The 14,829-nt window shown below is 37.5% G+C and overlaps 1 protein-coding gene across 2 annotated transcripts in view; it reads right to left on the bottom strand.

Annotated features, from left to right (window-relative positions):
- Nucleotides 1–1,836: 1,836 nt before the first annotated feature.
- LOC126272742 (limbic system-associated membrane protein) overlaps nt 1,837–14,829 on the bottom strand; it is an 848,332-nt gene continuing 835,339 nt past the window's right edge. Inside the window, exons 9-11 of one of the 2 annotated variants that reach the window (XM_049975799.1) lie at nt 11,181–11,225; nt 7,917–8,038; nt 1,838–5,282 (exon numbers count right to left, since the gene is read on the bottom strand). In XM_049975799.1, the coding sequence (XP_049831756.1) occupies nt 7,917–8,038; nt 11,181–11,225 (167 nt within the window). In that variant the 3' untranslated portion in view covers nt 1,838–5,282. Of the gene's footprint in view, nt 5,283–7,916; nt 8,039–11,180; nt 11,226–14,829 lie in introns of both variants that reach the window. The other variant, XM_049975800.1, reaches the window with a different exon arrangement.

The raw sequence follows: 14,829 nt of genomic DNA on the forward strand, positions 1-14,829 counted from the left end.
GTCCTAAGTTCTAGGGGACTGATGACCTCAGAAGTTAAGTCCCATAGTTCTCAGAGAGCCATCTTCCATTATGGAGCATGTGTTATTTGAAATAAAATGATGTTCTTTAATATCTTAACAGCTTTAGAAGTCTTGGAAACGGAAATTTGTGTACGTTACAACAGCTTCTATTTAAAAAAATGTATGTAACTTTTAACTTGCTTTTGATAATAGTTCTACTTAATTTGATTTAACTTACTGATTAAAGTTATGTAGTAGAATATTAAAGTAACAAATAGGCTATTAAATACAGTGCTGACAAGATTTTATTCATTGCAACACTTTCAAATTTCAATTGAAGATTTGTTCTTAGGAGCAAGAAAATATTCTACTACGGAACACTTTTCCACATTCGGAAAAAGCATTCTTTTTCAGGGTAATTTATGTAATGTCATAAAAGGTTTTCATCACAGGATATGTAAATTGTATTATTTAAAAATGATATTCGAGGATATATTACACCTCTGTTATTGGACTGGCGAGAGGCAAAAGTTTTAAAAGTGTTTCAAGGTACAAAAGTCTCCCATACATTATTACCTGATTTGATAACGCATCTTCCCTCGCCTATTTAGCTGAGACAGGTCACTGTTTTGGTTGATGATCTTGTTTTCTAGTATTCAGAGGTGTGTTGAATGGAGTTTGACAGAAAACAAAAAAAGTGTGAGTGAAATTATGTGTTTGGAGTGATGTGAGTAGAACAGTGTCAGGGTTTTATGTTAATATGTGACTGTAGATGTGATGAGATACATATTAGAATATAATATTTTTGTTACTTTTATACATAATGCATAGAAAAATTTCTTTCTGTTGGAAAATCTAATTTGTGGCATTGTATATCTCTCTGAACTATATTTCCGTTTTACTGGACAAAAGAAATGAGATGTAGATAAACATTTTGATTATTAATATTATGGTTCTTTTCCATCTTTTCAGTTCTCTTAATTATAACCATTTTTCTGTTACATCATATCTCAAACGATCGGATGTAGTTCTTTTCCATTTTTCTGGAATACCATAATGACTTCTTAAAGTTGGAAATCATGTGCAATTCTGAAATCTCGACCATGTTATTTAGCTTCAATGGATTTTAAAGTTCCATTCACTCACATGTATCTTTCTTGGTATTGCACTTTTTCCAAGTGTTAATGCAACTTGAAGAGACAAATATTTTGTTACTCATGTCTACTTAGGGATATAAGGAACATCATTTCAAAAGAACTTTCAGCTGTTGGCCTGTAATTACGCTTTAAAAATGTTTTTCTAATACCTCCATATCAAAAGACCTTCTTAGATGAAAATATTAAAATTGGCTTTCAAATAGAATATTGGGACCATGTTGAAAACACTACATGTTATTTAAGTCAGAAGACTACCTGAGACAAACATTAACTATATTGGAGTGACTGTGCCTGCTACATGAGGCTTATAAGTAAATGTTTTGAGAAGTAATGAGAGTCTCTTTCTGAATATCCCTAAATGGATTATGTGCTGCTACATAACAGAAATATGACATCTTTCCTCAAGATAGAGTTTTACCTCATTTGTATAAAAGCATTAGCACCAGAGCAGATTCTCAGCTAGACCAGTCAGACCATGGACATCTAGAAACCACTTTATCTTTCTTTCAGTGTTCATGTTCACTGTTATCGTCTCAGTATTATTTTAGGTGGGAAATATTGTTACAATGTCCTATTATTGCATTTTACAGTATATTCTGTCTAATAAGACTTCTATAGACATTGTGATACTGAAGAATACGAGCAAGTGAATAAAAACCCGTAAATAGTTTATTTTGTGCTAAAGAATGCCTGTTCCCTTTCGTACATATGGTGTGCATCACTGTCACATTATATAACATTATTAGTAATTTTTCTTCTCCAGGATTCACAGACTTACTGGATGTTTGATTGAAATAAAACACTTTTTAAATACAATATAAACAATTTATGGTCACATTACGTCTCAATTCCATTTAAAAGTTTGAAACTGGCTGCACATTTAGTATACAAATTACATTTGGTGAGCTCACACTGTAAGAAGCACACATAATATTACGTCAACCTTGGATTTATATTTTATAACCAGGAATCAACGACTGCTATCTGAAAGTTTTCGGCTTTGTATGCCTGTAATTGATATCTAACACATGATGGGATTATTGGGAATTCAGTGATAATATTCTTTCAGTACACAGATTGTTTTTATACACAAATAGTGAAAGCGAGAGGCTGTTTCTCCATCATGATGGAACTGATATACTTTGTATGATACAGAAATATTAAACACATTCAAGGTAAAAATAAGTAATTAATATTTCATGCAACATAAAAACAATGGTTTTGCTGTATATCAGCAAAGTACATGTTGTAAAAATGATAGGTTCATTCGTTTTTATTTTTAAATAGAGGCAGATTTGCTCTTATAATGTACACTGTAACATATGTAATAGAAGATTGATCTTGAGATGGTGTGGAAAGCTATATATCAACACCTGTAACAATATTCACAACGTAGTTTGTATTTCATAGTTGTCAAATACAAAGAACAAACAAAATATTAGGTATTATACATGCTAGTTGTACACAATAACTATCCGATACTTATAAATGTACACACTCAATTATTATAGTATTATAGCGTTTATGAAGTTGTGTAGATGTAATGTGATAAAAATAGTTGCATTTTTAAGCAAAATAATTATCTGATGCTTACAGTCCTAAGTTTTAGCACTGGTAGTAAAACACAGGGCGCAAGAAATTGCTGGTCAGCTGTACGATGCAAAGAGGGTACGTTTTGTGAACACAGGCATGCAGATTTCTTTGTAGCTTCCATATTATTATTATATTCTGCAGACCTTAAAAAATTTTAAAATATATATATTTTTGCTACTTCTAGGAAATCTCATATTCTTGTCACATCAAAAGAAATTACCTCCAGGGAAAGAGAAGACAAAGTGCAGCTCAGAATAAAATTAATGTGATTGTAACATACATGCACCTTTCTAGCATTTACTGCAAACTTCATAGGCGAAGTATGCAACATGTTTCGTACTCGAGACTAAGTACTTGTTTTCCTTCTGCGAATTACGATATGACCAGCAATTCCTTGTATCAAAATACACACATGTGATACCATTGAACAGACGAGACACTTACTCATAACAAAATAACAGTGGGAGAGGAGAATTAATGGCTTCATTTATGCAATACAAACTCATTGTACTCAATGTTTTATTTCAGTCATCCTGTCACATTTTAAGTGTCCTAGGTCTGCTAAAAAATGAAGTACATGAGTTTGCAACAGCATTCATTTGAACAATAATTATCATGACAATGACACAAGAAAATATTGCAATTAATATCACGACATTTATAGGTATCTGCACCTTTACAAATGGGTGCTATAAGTGAGAGAAGATATTACTGCTTCATTCCTTTTTCACAAGATTTGTCCTTGGCAACAAGATAGTAAGAACACTTCACTGTGTTGGGCAAAGATGTGTTGCTTGCTAGTCATTTTACAAAAACATGTCCAAGAGCTGACAGAGTCTCTTCCCTTTGGGTTTTTATGAAATCTATTGTTTGTTAGGTAAAAACGAATCGAACATTCAGACATCAGTACTAATTAATAACAATGGGCAAATTAGTAAGACTGGGAGGGTGGCAGCTTTCCTTCATTTCTTCCAAAAAGAAGAATGCTTGTGAGAAACTGATATTCCATGGTTGGAACTGTTTTCGTCTTATATCACATTAGAATATTCGAAAATTATTTAGACTGTTTTCTTATTTCTCGTTCAAATGAACTTCTGGCTCACTTACAAAGATACATTTCTTATATTTTTGTTCAAAAAAATAAAAGTCTTTAGACATATAGCGACAGTCACATACATTGTATTAGACAAATTACTATCCTAAGTAACATCAATAGCTTTTAAACAAATTACTTGCTTAATAATTATAAAATGTATTTTGCCCATTTATTTACATAGTTTGACTATCGTTAACAAATACAGTAGCTAAAGCTTTCATTCTAGAACCGTTATTTTACTTTATCATGATGTGATAGTGTTTCTACATCATTCAAATAGGTGTGTCATTGAAATTATTGAGCCATATTCATGATGTTAATTTAGAACAATGGCAGTACATTAGTTTTTTTGAAAGTGATGACCGAATGAGCGACAGTCATTGCAAGGGCAAAGTACATTTTAGAACTATCGTTCAAACGCGTTACTGATAATCCTACGGATGGATTTATTTGTAATCTTGATGGAGTATATTAAATGTCACACATTCATGAAGTAGCTTTGCGACTTACATTCGTCCATTTTGATAATTATATACTGCAAAATAACACATCTTGTAGATACACCAACTGGAATCAAAACGATAAGTTAGGCTACGACATCACTAAGCATTTTTTAAATTTATTTTGGGAACAGCACATTGATTGAATACATTATATTTGTTCATTATGAGATAACTTGTTACTGATACTGCATCGTCTATTAACATACACCGTACGAAAATCAGAAATTGTAGCGAAACATCAGTGGATTTACAAAACGATGTCCTCGCCACGGAGGCATTATTATTGTATCTCCAAATCCCACACGATACTCAAAAGTTCCCCCTTTTCTTTTTAAAACGACTCACTTTGGCCCCATGGATTTGGATCTCACGCCATTTCACAGACGCCACGCCGTCAGTTTATCCAGGCGGCAGGTAACTCACTTCCCGTAAAGTGCACAAAGCCGACACTGACTGGTGCGGCAGCCTCACGCGACGTCACGAAACAGGCTCCTATCAACTTCAGCGGGAGGACCGCCGCTTCCCGCGCCTCTCCCGTGTGACGTCACAGCTCCCGTCGGCCTCTTGGAGTAGCCGCAGACGGGTGGTGCCTCGCCTTGAGACAGGTGCTCGGATTGTCTTTCTTTCTAAACTAAAAAAATGATACCTTCCGTAAACAATGCTACAATAAAATAACGTGCATTGCACAAGTTTATACACAAAAAATCTGTTGTCTTGGGGAGGACCGTTACAGAAAAGCGCTTAGAGCTATTCCATGGTTAAATACACGTCATACATGTCGGTAATACAGGACTTCCTGATACGTTACAAAAGAAAGCAGTCTTTGGGTCTGAAAGAGTTTGAATTCTCTTTGCTCATATGTCTTGTTGTCCTGGTACGACTCCAGCTTCGTCACCGGGGATGACCTGCAACACCCAGTCGCGCGCACTCCATCTGCAGAGGACAAGAACACGACTTAAGTTTCATTTATAAGCGATTTAGCGACAGTTTGAGTAGATTTAAGTACAGTTTAGTACAGGGTATGGATTCCCATCTATAACTGCAGACAGAATGTAATACACAAAACAACAATACAAGAAAACGCAACAGACAACAACAATTTTTGTGTTTTATTATTCTTTCGGAAACATTGGGGTTCTCCTAATCTTTCACTCTCATGTATCTTCCCACTTTCTCCGGCATAGTGATTTTATTCATTCACAAATTTATTTCATGACAACTACTGAAAATAAATCTGATAAACCAATTACTACGATTTAAATTTACTGAGTCCTTATGAAGTATTCATCCCTTATTACAGATCATCTGGTACACTCATAAAAAGGAGGATCTCTAACAGGCAATCTAAATCCAAAGGAAGTGCAATGGCTGTGTATTACAAGTGAAGGGACAGTTACAACTGCTCGTCAGACAAATCTAAACAAGTTAAATAGCATTAACATCACATTAACATTTAATTACATAGGGCCCCCTTCTGGAATATAAAATGGTAACATATCAGAAACAAAATGTAGAAAAGTGAACATTTAATTACACAAATTAGCATATGAGTAGAGGAAATAAAGTTATGGACGGCGTGCGAAGCTGCCTGTGTGATATTAAAAGCAAATATACATATATCTTTATACATATAGTAATACAGGTACGGTATCGTCCTGTAACGTTACTGCTCATTCCATCTGTAAGTTTACTATTTCTATCTGCCAATATATAATGTTACGTTTTCACACTTTCTACGTTTTTGTTTTTAGTCATACATTTGTACAACTGATATGTCTAAATATCGCATTTCTATGAGTAGAGCCGTCTCTTTAGTAACGCAGATTACCTTTGCTTGTGTCAAAAACTTTACTATAAACATTAAAAAGTACGCTTTCTAGTGATAGTAAATCTAGATGATAAATCTCTTTGGTAACATTTATAAATGATTCGTTAACTTTTAACAATGACGATATGAAGCTGCTCAGAGTTAACAGCACTGACATATGTTCAACATACATACCACAGCTGTCTGATCTGATACTCTTTGATTTATCTGACGACCACTTGTAACTGTGCCTTCACATATAACACAATACCACTGTATATCCTCGTCATTACAATTTGCCTGTGAGATCTGTCCCCTCATTATGAGTATAGGAGACGATCTTTGATATCACATAAATTTCTTAAATTTACTTTATAATTAAAAATATAGCAAAGGATCGTCATTAACAGGTTCTCTATTTTCACACAACGCACTATTAGTCCAATGCATGTTGTGACTGTATTTTGGGTCTATGGCTGAAGATTTCTAGTTTCTATTTTTGGTCTTAAGGTTTTTCTCATAGTTTTACATCACTTTACTTCTAATTTCTGTTTTAATGCTTTGTATTGGAGGGTGTCTACGTTGCTTGGAGTGCTTCTGGTTCGATTATTGTTGTGTAACGGCGTATTTTACAGTTCCAGGAAAGGCATTTTTCGTTTTATATATTTTTCGCTAACTGAAAGGCGTGTTCTGTTTCTTTGCAGTCCTGATTATACTGTTACTTTTATTCCTTCAAAGATATTTCTGCGCAGTACCCAATTATTATTTGAGATATTCTGGCATTAAGGACCCTGCCAATCCAAAAAATAGCTGCGCTATTTGAGGCGTCTTGTCACGGCCTGCGCGGCTGCCCCCCCCCCCCCCCCCCCCCCGCCCCCCGTCGGAGGGTCGAGTCCTCCCTCGAGAAAGGGTGTGTATGTTGTCCTTAGCGTAAGTTAGTTTAAGTTAGATTGAGTAGTGCGGAAGTTTAGGGACCGATGACCTCAGCAGTTTGGTCCCATAAGACCTTACCACAAATTTCCAAAATTTTCCAAAAATATGGAGGCTGGATTAACAAGAAAGTTAGAGAAAAGTTAAGATGGCAGTTTTAATGCTTCGTGTGTTCGACATAGCCTGCCTCCACAATGCATAGAACGTTCGTACAACATTGTGAAACTGTAAGAAAAGTCCTTCTTTGGGATGCTGTTCAACAAGAAAGCCACACTAGCTTGAACTTCAGTTACGGCGTCAAAGCGTGACCGCTCATGTGAATTTCTACTCCCTGTCATCTGTGGTATGATCTTATTGATAACAGCAAGTATCATTACAGGTATTGATTTTTTCAGGAAAAAACTGTACGCATTTAGCCTTCCAATCAGTTCGCGGTAGTCTCCAAGCTTCATTGTTTTTGATTGTGAGTCAGCCTGTGCGGTAAAAACTTCTTCCTTCTTCCCCTTCTTGAAAACTATGTGGAGAATGTCTTAAAAACTTGATTTTTAGATGATACTCCACGCTTGTTATTTATGACAATGTTGACACAGTACGGCTTCACACCCAATAGTTATAACTGCCTGCTCACGTCGAATGCACATCTGTTGTTTAGAATTGTTAGTTTAAGATTCTACCGTAATTACTGCGCTGTCGTCGCTTGGACGTCAGCAATAAAATCAGTCTCGGAACTTTTGGAGCGGATTATGTCGGACTTTGGAAGTGCTCCACGTTTCGTTTCTGGGAACATGTACCCCATGCGTTACATGAAGTGGCAGAAAGCTGAAACTCACCTAGGAGCTGAGTGCTGCGCTGGCGACCACGCACATTGCCATGATCAGTGGCGACATGGCCACGTCACCGGCTTCCGCCGCTGGTCCGTAAGCCATGATACCCATGTCACGGACCTCAGGTTCTGCTCGCATGTAACGCAAGACAGGGCATTATTAGAAGCATAACGTCTCTTCTGCTTTATTACAATTAAAACATAACTCTACAAAGTCGAAAGAGTTTCCCCTAGTACCCAACAAGGAGAGTTGCTCAAATTTGAAATACACTGACGGAAAAAAATCGCAACACCAAGAAGCAGTTGCGCAGCATAAACGAAAGTTGGTACTTACGTTTCTAAATTTGAGAGGTGATGTCTATTCGGATTTCGGACCGGCCGCGTAAGATGCTGTTAGTCGGAAATGCCTTTAAGGTGACAAAGACGCCATTATCAGTAAGTCACTGAGTTTGAACGAAGTCGTGTAAAAGGACTACGAGAATCTGGATGCTCCTTCTGCGATATTGCAGAATAACTTGGCAGGAAAGTAGCCAATCTACATGATGGCTGGCAGCGGTGGTGACGAGAAAATACGGTCGCAAGATGACCTGACTGCAGACGGCCACGTGGAATTGCCGAGAGGGACGGCCATCGTGTTAACCTCATAGCTCTGGCGCATCATCTGGATCCACAGCAGCTATTTAAGCAGCGGTTAATAGTACAGTGACACGATGAAGTGTTACAAAGCGGTTAGTTAAAGGACAACACCGAACCAGACGCACTGTACCGTACATTCCACTGACCGCAAACGACCGACATTTGCGACTTCACTGGTGTCAAGCGAGAGGTAATTGAAGGTCAGTGTGGAGCTTTGTTATGTTTTCTGATGAAGCTAGTTTTGCCTCAGTGCCAGTGAGGACCCCGTGCTGAGTAAAAGGTCAGCTGAGCGCCTGCAACCAATCTGCCTGCGTGGTGGACACACTGTACCTGAAACCGACTTATGACCTGAAGTGCGATTTCTCATGACAGCATAAGCACTACATTGGCCATCCCACGCACCCTGACTGAAAACTTGTACATCAGACTTGTGCTTTGACCTGTTTTGCAGTCATTCATGAACAGCAGTCCAGGAGGTATTTTCCGATAGGACACACATACCGCTCTTCGTCATCGCCATACTGGCGTATCACCCGGCGTGATGGTACAGGGTCCCATTGGTTACACCTCTCAGTCACATCTTGCTCGCATTGACGGCACTTTGAACAGAGGACGTTACATTTCAGATGTGTTACGACCCGAGGCTCTACCCTTCATTCGATCCTTGCGACACCCTACATTTCAGCAGGATAATGGACGACCGCATGTTGCAGGTCCTGTACGGGCCTTTCTGGATACAGAAAATGTTCCACTGTTTCCCTGGCCAGCACATTATCCAGATCTCTCACCAACTGAAAACGTCTGGTCAATGGTGGCCGAGCAACTGGCTCGTCACAATACGCCAGTCACTACTCTTGATGAACTGTGGTATCGTGTTAAAGCTACATGGGCAGCTGTACCTGTACACGCCATCCAAGCTCTGTTTGACTCAATGCCCAGGCGAATCAAGGCCGTTATTACGGCCATCTGTTAGTTAAAGGACAGCACCGAACCAGACGCATACGTTCCAATTTGTACGTTAGTGTGGTGATTTGACCTGTTATCCTGTCATTCATGAACAGCATTCCAGGGGTGTTTTCCAATAGGACACACATATCGCTGTTAACCAACATGCTCTATAGTGTCGGTAACCTTGGCCTGTTTGATCATAAGATATGTCTCCAATCGAGCACATATGGGACGTCATCGGCCAACAGCTCCAGCTTCATCCACAACCAGCATTAATCGCCCCTGTCTTGACTAACCAAGCACAACAGGCACACAGAATTCTACCGAAAAAACAAACAGCTTGTGGCACCTGGGCAACACAATGCATGTACGTTTGCGTGCTTACACTTAATATTCTGGCGCTTACACCGGTTATTAATGTATCAGCGTTTCACGTTTGCAGTGGCTTATCTCATTAGCCTGTCATCTTGCAATGATAATCACTAAAATATGTTAATTAGACAAATGACTTCCCGAAATTTCATTACTCCAGATTGATTATTTCTTGACGTTGCTTTTTTTCTGTCATTGTAGTTAATGGCTTTAAACATTACGTTTTAATTTACAATTTAGTTTTTAGCTCTGAATGTTAAATTATGACAGAATTTTGGTAATTCAGAAATGGTGACAGCATAATCTTCTCTCACACAAAGGTAATGAAGTTTTGTGCAATCATAAATACATATTTCTCCTATTAAATCACTCCAGTTGACAGGAAAACGTCTCACAAAGGCTTGGACTGAGAAGAGACATGGAAAGGAAACATAAATGAGGAAATAGTATAAAGTAACACAATTCTTCTTTGTAAGGGGGAGAGAGAGAGAGAGAGAGAGAGAGAGAGAGAGAGAGAGAGACAGACAGACAGACAGACAGAGATTACTGTATTTCGAATTTGCTGATAACATTAGAAACTAAAAAAGTTTTGCGGTAAAAAATAATTGCGCTGAATAGAACAGAAATATAAGATGATGTACGATACGGCGGAATAACCAGCATAATATAAAATGACTCGCACTAACTGTACTTTCCTTAAATCTCGGTTTAGCACATTGTGTATTCATCTTCATAACTAGTGGCTTACTGGAAAAAAATGTCCGCACACAGATACGGTGTTCTAAACTTGACCCCGACACCATTTTGCTTAGTTTACAAACGCCCTTCCTTACAAAACATACAAATAAAGCATTTATTGCAATTTCTGTTTCTTAGCAGGGATTATCTAGAAGTATGTGCATAAGTAGTAACAAGCGTACAGAGTTCATGCAGTACAATAAGAAGCACATAAATCAAAGAAAATATTTGAGGCAAATAATAAGTAAAAACACATTCATTATATTCTTCTAAAGCAAGATAAAGTAGTCTTAAAGTGATGGCAAACGTTCACAGGTACGTACTCGTGTTTCTCCTGACCAAAGCAGTTACTTTTGCCACAAAACATACATATAGTGTTTAATTATAGTATGCTCATCATAACTACTGAGTGTTTTCCGGGCACCGACGTGAAGTTCAGTTAATGTGTTTCAACGAGTTACGTTAAGTATAAGTGACTTACTGCCAGATACAATGGAGCTGCGTTGTACATGCAAGGAACGTTTACCATCACGAAGCATAGGACGACAGAAGCTTAAAAGAGTGAAAGTCGACTGACCTGCGAAAACTGCGGGTTCGGGTGAGGGCTCATACAAGGGCATCTCTGCCGTGTGCGAGGACAGACAGACAGACAGAAAAAACAAAAATGAAAATCTGCAAGCAAGAGTTCACACAAGCAAATGCTGGCTGCAACAACACATACTCCAGGGCTGCCAGATCACAGAGGTGGCTTCACGTCTGTTAAGGAAGAGTACTTCCTTGTCAAAGAATATCGTTGGAAATAAGTTTTTTTCTATTATCATGCTTATTAATATTGCAGGTGAGTGCATAGGCAAGGGTGGTACTACCAATGGGTTTCGTTACGGCCAATTCAGTAATAACACTGCTCTCTACGCTCATAAAAGCGTAAAATTTTGAAACTGCGCCTTCGTAAACCTGGCAAACCTGTTGTAATTAATTGGAATTATAATATTTACATCGATAACCTGATAATCATTTACAGAAACAATCGTTTATAAAGTGAAATATAGTACAAATTAGTAAGCATAATTTGAGAAATTGCCCATTAATTCTGATATGGATTATAGAAAATAAATAATTCTAGATTTATTAATAAATTATTTCAGAATCTGCTTGAAGGCGAAGATTCATAAATATTCCCACAATTTAAGGATGTATTAATTATTTATAGTTAAAAAGATGGCTGCAAAATCACTTTACTAAGGTAGTTTATTTCAACTCTCTAGAGAAATTTTAAATTACACCTGTTATCAAATCAGATGTCAGATCGGTGAAAACGTGGATACCAACACATAGTAGTACATTTAGTGTAACGATAAACATATTATTTTGCGTTTGCAGGGAAGAGAAAAATAAAAAATTCAGTACATAAAGGGCGATGCAAAGATACTGCTAATGTAAGCTGAGCAGGAGAGTACAGTTAGCCTCTACAATACACAGCTGGAAGCATAGTGTACAGTAATTAATCTAATGACTCTATAAATTTTTTGATCGAGGTGGTTACTGTTGCTGTAACGTTCCAGGAATGAAGATTATTGATATCAAAACTGTTCTCCATATCTTGGGTAACGTTGTTTGCTGGTCTGTGACACTTAGTCTTTATTAGCACCACTCATTTCCATTTGGTGCCACAGAAAGCGAATTTAAGCTATTAAGAAGGCACTGATACTGTATTGGAGATCCAGTAAACTGTCACAAGTAATCATATAGGAATACATTGCCGCTTCCGTTACTTCTGTTCTGACTTATAATTCGTTAGTTAGGGGTGTGCAGAGCACAACAGTTACGGCAGAAAATGTACTTTCGTGGTACGACTCCCATGATTTTAGAACGGCTCACGGTTAAGTGACGTAAAAGATAAACGGAAGTTAAATGATACAAAAGATAAAGAGTGCAAAATAACAAAGTGTCAGTAGATTACATAAGAAAGCTGAGGTTTAATTATTGCGGTTATGGAAATTATTCACAAAAGGAAGAATAACCAATCATAGCTGCTAATTAAAATGATCTCATCTTTTGTGTGATTAATGTGGCCTACATAGTACAGACATTACTCATTTGTACAAATACTGAGTTACTTCTAGAGAAATAGTCTTCAAAAACTTGGAATTATTGTTAAGTCAAAAATAAAAGATTCTTCAGTAGTAGAGAAATATATATATATATATATATATATATATATATATATATATATATATATATATACGTGAAGTATCACACAAACATCGGTGTCTATGTATCACAGCGAGAAATATACAAGTATAGATACAGATACTTTTACCTGCAAGTCAATTACTTGTTACAGTCGAATGAGTTAGCCTTACTACTATCCTCAAACCCTTCAGTATGTAGTTGAAAAACTTTTCTTGATTCTTTGTCGTCTCAAATAGGTTTAAAGTAATTAAGCTGTACTTAGAATAGATGTTTTCTACTGATTAGACTATTGATTCCTACCTCCGAAGCAGGAGATAGCACAACAACACCATTACACTTCCACGTTAGTGAACTATTCACGATTAACACCGATATTTCACTGCCACAGTGAATTTTTCCTTATGCATGCCAAAATAATGTAGAAGAATAACCATAAAATCAAAGCTACGTGATTACATAAATGTGAAAACTTAATTTACGTTCCCTTTTTCACAATAAATAACAGTTAGAAATGGAACGGATGAAAGTGCATATCATCGTGGCGTTACGAAAATAGTTCTCCCTCGCCTTCAGTGACTGAAAAAGTTCACACACGCACTCTTACGTGAAAAGATTTCATAGATCGTTCAGAAGTTTCATTGGTCAGGAAGGTAGGTGTCAGGCTAGAAATCATGTGAGAAAGCTTACGATCGTCGGAAAATGCTATTTTCGTTTACACCAAATGAGGTCTTGCTAAACTGTAGGCTTCAGACTAATCTTGGGGTTGAAATAATCTTCACATTAAAACTGAACGTAAATAGATGTCTCATATGCATCTACATTTTCTGTATTTTGACAGGTGGTTTTCGTTCTTTTTACTCGGAAGTATCCGAACGTGTTTATTGTTACGCAGGTTGTATTTGTATAAAGTTCTCTATATTGTACCTACGAACTCGGAAAATGTAACGGGTGCTACAGGATTTGTTTCTCTTCGAATGCTATCATAAGAACTTGTTTCTCACTGCTGTTTCCGTACTGCCAAAAGAGTTATGCAGCAAACATGCGCCACCGATCATAATTATACCTTGAAATTAGAACAAGAAGTAAAATAGTAATCTATGATCCTTCGTTCTTCGATTAATACAGAGAATTCTCGAAAGGTGAATGTAAATCTAGTACCACTTCAAACGATCGCCCGTAATTTTCCTGATGAACACAGTGAATGATTAAATACAATACAGCACGGTGGTGACCTCCCCCATGAAACACGCACCGCGCCGAAGTGGGGTGGCTTGAATGCCTCAAAGATACTAATAGCCAGCGTATTGTAGGTGCAACCACAGCAGAGGGGGTACCTGTAGAGAGGCGAGATAACTATGCACGGTGGCAGCAGGTTTCCGAGAAGTTGCTGGAGTGAGAGTCTGGATCATTGATTTATCTGTTCCTGTAACATTTGCTGTGATGGCACTGTGAACGGCTGATAGCGTTGAGGAACTACCGTCGTTACTTTTGCCGAGGGCATGAAGGTCTACCGTATGGTTAAATAATACCATTCATTTGGATAAAATATTCCGGGGGTAAAACAGTCCCCCATCCGGATCTCCGAAAGGGAGCTACTCAGTAGGATGTCGGCATCGAGGTAAACATATATCGGCTGCTTCGGGTTGTAGCGTGGAATTTTAGATCTCTTAATCGAGTAGTTAGTTTAGAAAATATAAAAACGGAAATGTACATGGTGGGAACTACTTGTGTGAGCTGACAGGGAAAACCGGGCTCTTGATCAGGTGAGTTCCGGGTTACAACACTAGATCAAATAGAGGTAATGTAGGTGAGGGTCTAACAATGAATAAGAAAACAGAAATGCAAGTAACCAAATACAAATAACAAAGTGAACACATTATCCTAGCAAGATAGACATTAAACCAACAACGACTACAACAACTCAAGTTTCTAAGTAGCTCCCAAGATAATGAAGAGTCTGAAAGATTATATAATGAGAGAAAAATCATTCAGATAGTTAACGGAGACAAAAATTCATTTACAACTTGGGACGG

This window comes from Schistocerca gregaria, chromosome 5, assembly GCF_023897955.1.
Source record: "Schistocerca gregaria isolate iqSchGreg1 chromosome 5, iqSchGreg1.2, whole genome shotgun sequence".
NCBI classification, from domain to species: Eukaryota; Metazoa; Arthropoda; class Insecta; order Orthoptera; family Acrididae; genus Schistocerca; species Schistocerca gregaria.